This window comes from Trachymyrmex cornetzi, unplaced genomic scaffold (genome assembly GCF_001594075.2).
Source record: "Trachymyrmex cornetzi isolate Tcor2-1 unplaced genomic scaffold, Tcor1.1 scaffold15, whole genome shotgun sequence".
NCBI lineage: Eukaryota > Metazoa > Arthropoda > Insecta > Hymenoptera > Formicidae > Trachymyrmex > Trachymyrmex cornetzi.
In genome coordinates, this window is record NW_017296091.1 from 1,217,771 (window position 1) to 1,222,588 (window position 4,818).

General features: G+C 34.3%; 1 protein-coding gene across 1 annotated transcript in view; it reads left to right on the forward strand.

Annotated features, from left to right (window-relative positions):
• LOC108757986 (transcription initiation factor TFIID subunit 1-like) overlaps window positions 1-4,497 on the forward strand; it is a 26,644-nt gene extending 22,147 nt beyond the window's left edge. Inside the window, exon 4 of the mRNA XM_018502687.1 lies at window positions 4,469-4,497. Coding sequence (XP_018358189.1) covers window positions 4,469-4,497 — 29 coding nt within the window. The remainder of the gene's footprint in view (window positions 1-4,468) is intronic.
• Window positions 4,498-4,818: the final 321 nt, after the last annotated feature.

Below are 4,818 nucleotides of genomic sequence, written 5' to 3' on the forward strand. Positions count from 1 at the left end.
CCGCCGGTAGATCGCGAGGGGCGCGAAATCGCGAGGTGTCGTCGAGGCAAGGCAGCCTCGGCTCCACGACCACGGCCAGCGACACTACCGCGTCCGGCAACACGACGTGCTCCAGCTCCTTCGGCGGTGCTTCCAGCAGCGCGCCTTCCAGCACGGCGACCAGCCCGCAGCGCGCCGCTCTCCGAAGGTCAGTGGACGACTTTTTTCATTCCTTTTTTTATTTTCTAATTGCGTCTCCAATGAGATTTTAAGGCGTAAAACTACTGTAGCTTTGAATCTTAAGTAAGAAATTGTTCAATCACAGTCGAATGTGAGGAGAATGACGGCTATAATTGATCAATTTCTTACGGCTGACTTAACGCTTAAGTTTTACGTCTTAAAATCTTTGTAAGAAATAAGCGACAACACGAGAAAAATATCAAGCGCTCCTCGAGATTCGAACCTGCAGATCTATTCTGTAATTCTTAACGCAAATTTCGTTATCATTATATCGCCGCTGCGCAGCAGCGTTATAATGACAACGAAATTTGCGTTAAGAGTTACAGAAAGGACCTGCTGTGTTGCGGGATTCTGTAAACGTTTTATCGACGATTGTGCCAATGATTGCCACGTTTTCTTCCAGGATAGTCCTGCCATTGACTGTCGCTAGTTAACGATTGCGACAATCGTCGATAAAACATTTAGAGAATCCTGCAACTAGTCTCCTCCGTAATGGTAGACTTCCGTCCTGCCACTGAACCACACAGACCTGACGCTGATAGCTTCTCTGTTGTGTCTATTTCTTCTAAATTTCTTACATCTTATTGTAGACGCCACTTTATGTAGGTGAGAAAACTTGTGGATCTTTTTTGGATTTTTACAGATAGATCGATTCTATACAGATATAAATAGATATATCGTGCTACTTCATGCGTGAAATTCTTCAGACTTAAACAGGAAACTTGCACGATTGTTTCTACTTTTACAGAAAAGTGAGATGTAAAACGGTAACAGCGTGATAAACAACTCGTAACACCTATGACATTGCGTTTCTTACGTGATTGAGAAAGCTTGCAGATCTTTTCGCGCGGTAGAGATACAGATAGATTGTGCTACTCCATGCGTAAAATTCTCAGACTTATGTATACAGGGTGCCTTCCATTTAGTCACACAAGTATCGTTTTGTTTTCCTTACTCATAGAGTGCAAAGAAAAATAGACGACGTTTGTGTCGACTTGTGTCACTAAATGGAAGGCACCCACAGAAAAAAACTGGAAAGAAACGTTTCTACCTAGAAAAGCGAGATGCAAAACTATAACGGTATACATAGTAAACATGCGTGATACGTATGACTTGCGTCTCTTACGTAGTTGAAAAAATTTGCAGATTATTTTGGTAGAGATATAGATGACTTGTGCTACTCCATGCGTAAAATTCTTTAGATTTACACAAAAAGTTTGCAAGATCATTTCCATCTTTAAAGAAACGCGAGATACAAAACTGATGTAACGTCATGGTAAACAAAATATATATATATATATATAATATTCGTACAAAGAAAATATTTTTTTTAAAAACTATTTTAAAAAGTAAATATTATCTAGCGGGAAATGAGTTATCGAATTGATGTTGAATCGATATAAATACGATGATTTCAACATCAATTTGACATCGATTCGATGTTTAATTGATGATCATTTCTTGTTGGATAATAAACAATTTATTCATAAGGAATAAAATAGACTGTATGTTTCTTAAAATTATATATACCAAAAAGATGTGTATTAATTATACAAAATATATCATTTAAAAAATAAGCGAAAATTAAAAATTGTATTGTTTGAATGCTCAAAAAGTATTCGTTCAGACGAGAAATTTAGCTTCTAAAATTAGGAATACAATGCGAAGCTCGTTTGTTTATGTTAGAACAGAATATATTTATTGTATAAAATTGCTAATTAATGTTTATTTTTTACAAATAAGGCTTTTTTTATAACAAATTTCCTTGTACGAATATTTTTTGCTCTCACTGTATGTATATATATGAAACATAAAGAATGGTTTTTATTAGCTCCTAGTTTTCGAAATGACGGCTTGTATCATTTGCTTAAATCATCTTGTCGACATAAACACTAAAAACTTAACATAAGTTGGATCTCTGCGCGTTAGCTTGAATTTGTCACGCTGCTAAATAACCAAGAAAAATAAGAAGAATGATAATTCAATTCCGTGAATTAAAATAATATTTTATTACTTTTTATTTCATGTGGTCAAAATGTAAATCTATCCATTTTTATGATTACACGGAAAGCTTGGTTTTATCAAAATATTAAAAAATTTAGCTCGACACAGATCCAAAAATAATTCTGTTGGACCATCAAAATAATTATGTGGAACACTCAAACTGATTGTTAGGTCAAAAAAATTTTTTGCAACATTGCTCAGATTGCAACATGCTTCAGATTCCTATGTAATTATTTTGGCGTTCAACAAAATTATTTTTAGATCCGTATTTAATTAAATTTTTTAATACTTTATCAAAATCGGTTTTTCAAAATAAATGTGTAATTTGAAAAAAATTGTCTAAAACTTTTAAAGTGAATTTATGATATTAAGCAATTAGACTAAAGAGAGAACATTATCTTCGCAGGTTGGATTCTTCCTCGACCGATTGTCCCCGTTAGGCATGTTTTTACCTTGGAAATCAGTAATCCTTGCTTTTTGTTCAAGTTAGTGTTCTTGCAGAATTATACGTAATTGATTGACAACGGTAAACTGAATATATTGACCATGATGTAAAAATATAAGGTGTTTCATTGCGCATGATGGTGGTGGGGTTGAATTCGGAGCAGACAATCAAAATTTAACCTCAAAACGGAACATATAAAGACCATCACACGTAAAAAAATTTTAATCGCAATCGCAAAGTTTTAATCAAATCGATCAATTACAGTTAAAAGTGCGATCTTACGTTTTAGAATGCTTAACCATAATTAATCGATAGCTTACGATCTGACGATTACAATTAAAACTTTTTTACGTGTGATGGCCTTAACTTAATCTGTCGCAGATCATAGGAGCCACATTGCTTTTTGCATTTACAGCTCTCTGATTGATCAACACTGTGCATCTCGGGAGCAAAACACCTTATATTCTTATATCATGATATTGACGATCCATGAAAAAAACTGCGTGCCTTTATATGTTACCAAATAATTGTAAATATTTCGCACAAAAGTAATTCCATCTATTCAATGAAATATAAATTCAGCATAAAAAAAAAAGGTAAATCGACCAAATTGACAGTACGAACTGACAGTTCCTGATGATTTAAACATTTTAGTAATAAATAAAGAAAGAAAATTGTCATGAAAGAGTTTAGCATCAATGTGAGAAGTGTAGAAATGTATAATGGTAAAGAACTGTTTTATGGTATAGACGTTTTTTTTATTTAGTGTTTCATCTAACGGTCCTTGACATGACATGGTTGTGTTTGTCATACATCTCAACTGCAGGATTCGTTCATCCGCAATGCGTCAGAACATCACGTTTCATCTCTTTCTCTCACAAATACTTGAAACTGCGTACATTTTTTTGTACATATACATTCTATCAGTGATATACACTGTGTATTGTTTTACCTCGTACAGTATTCAAATAGTTGATAAAATCTGCTGTAAAATATCGTTGGTAGAGAACATTATGCACGTGCTTAATCGGCTATTTTTAATTGTCCTGGCAAGTCACACCAGTAACCCACATAGAATCCTACAATAAATTTATCAATCGCCCCGAGGTAACTGTAAATTATACCTCGTTTTCCATACAAGTTTAACGAGTTGATGCCGTTTATGGTTGATGTTAAAATCATAAACGCCGTAGTCTTGATATTACGTTCATTTATCCGTAACCGACACGTTGCAAGAGACTTCATGAGATATCAAACATAAGCTACGTGCAAAACATAATTTATCGTGCCGAGATGAAACGGCAGATGTTTATAATTATGAGAGATGTGCTGCGATTAATCTCCGAGTACTTTCTGTTAGTATTATAGACACTTTATAGACGCTTCATTTAGAAGTATTTCTGTTGGATAAAGTTGTTATTTTTAGATGATGATGACAAATGTAAGATATCTCGATTTGCAAACGATTCGTCGTCATTAATGCCAATTTAATGTTTCAAACAACACGCTTCACAATCAGTGAAGAAATAATTTTGTTCAAATGTATTCGTGCTAAAGCTAAATTTGAAATATCGGACGCTGTGTTAAATTTATAACAATCCAACTGGTCGATTCAGTTCTGTCCATTTCTGCTAATATAATTTAATTTGAATCTCGGTTTAATTTATTCGTCTTTTTCTGATTCTTAGAGCTAGAAAAGAACAAGAAGTACGTTAAGTGGAGATTAAAATTAATCTACATTGGTAGAAATATAGACTTTTTAATATTCATATAACATTCTAAGAATATTGTGTTTTATAGGGCTAGTCAATCAATTCGATTCGTTGTAATGGATCGCGTGAGGTAAAAGATTTCGTCAAGACTGAGAAGATCGATGATCTCGAGCGTTCTGAAATCGTTTCGCTATGGATAAATCATGTAACCTGTTGCGTAATCCGCTCTCCTGAATGAGCAATCAAAATTTGTCAGTGATGACGGAAGGAACCGGCGACTTATGCGCCGAATTTTCCATTTAGCGTGAAAATAAAAAATAGTGGCTGTTCTCACAATGGAAACGTAAGATATTGCTTTGTGCGATGTCTATTCAGACGTGTCTACATACATAAAAAATCGATCTTGCTGAAGTATTTAAAAAATGTAGTCAGATGTTG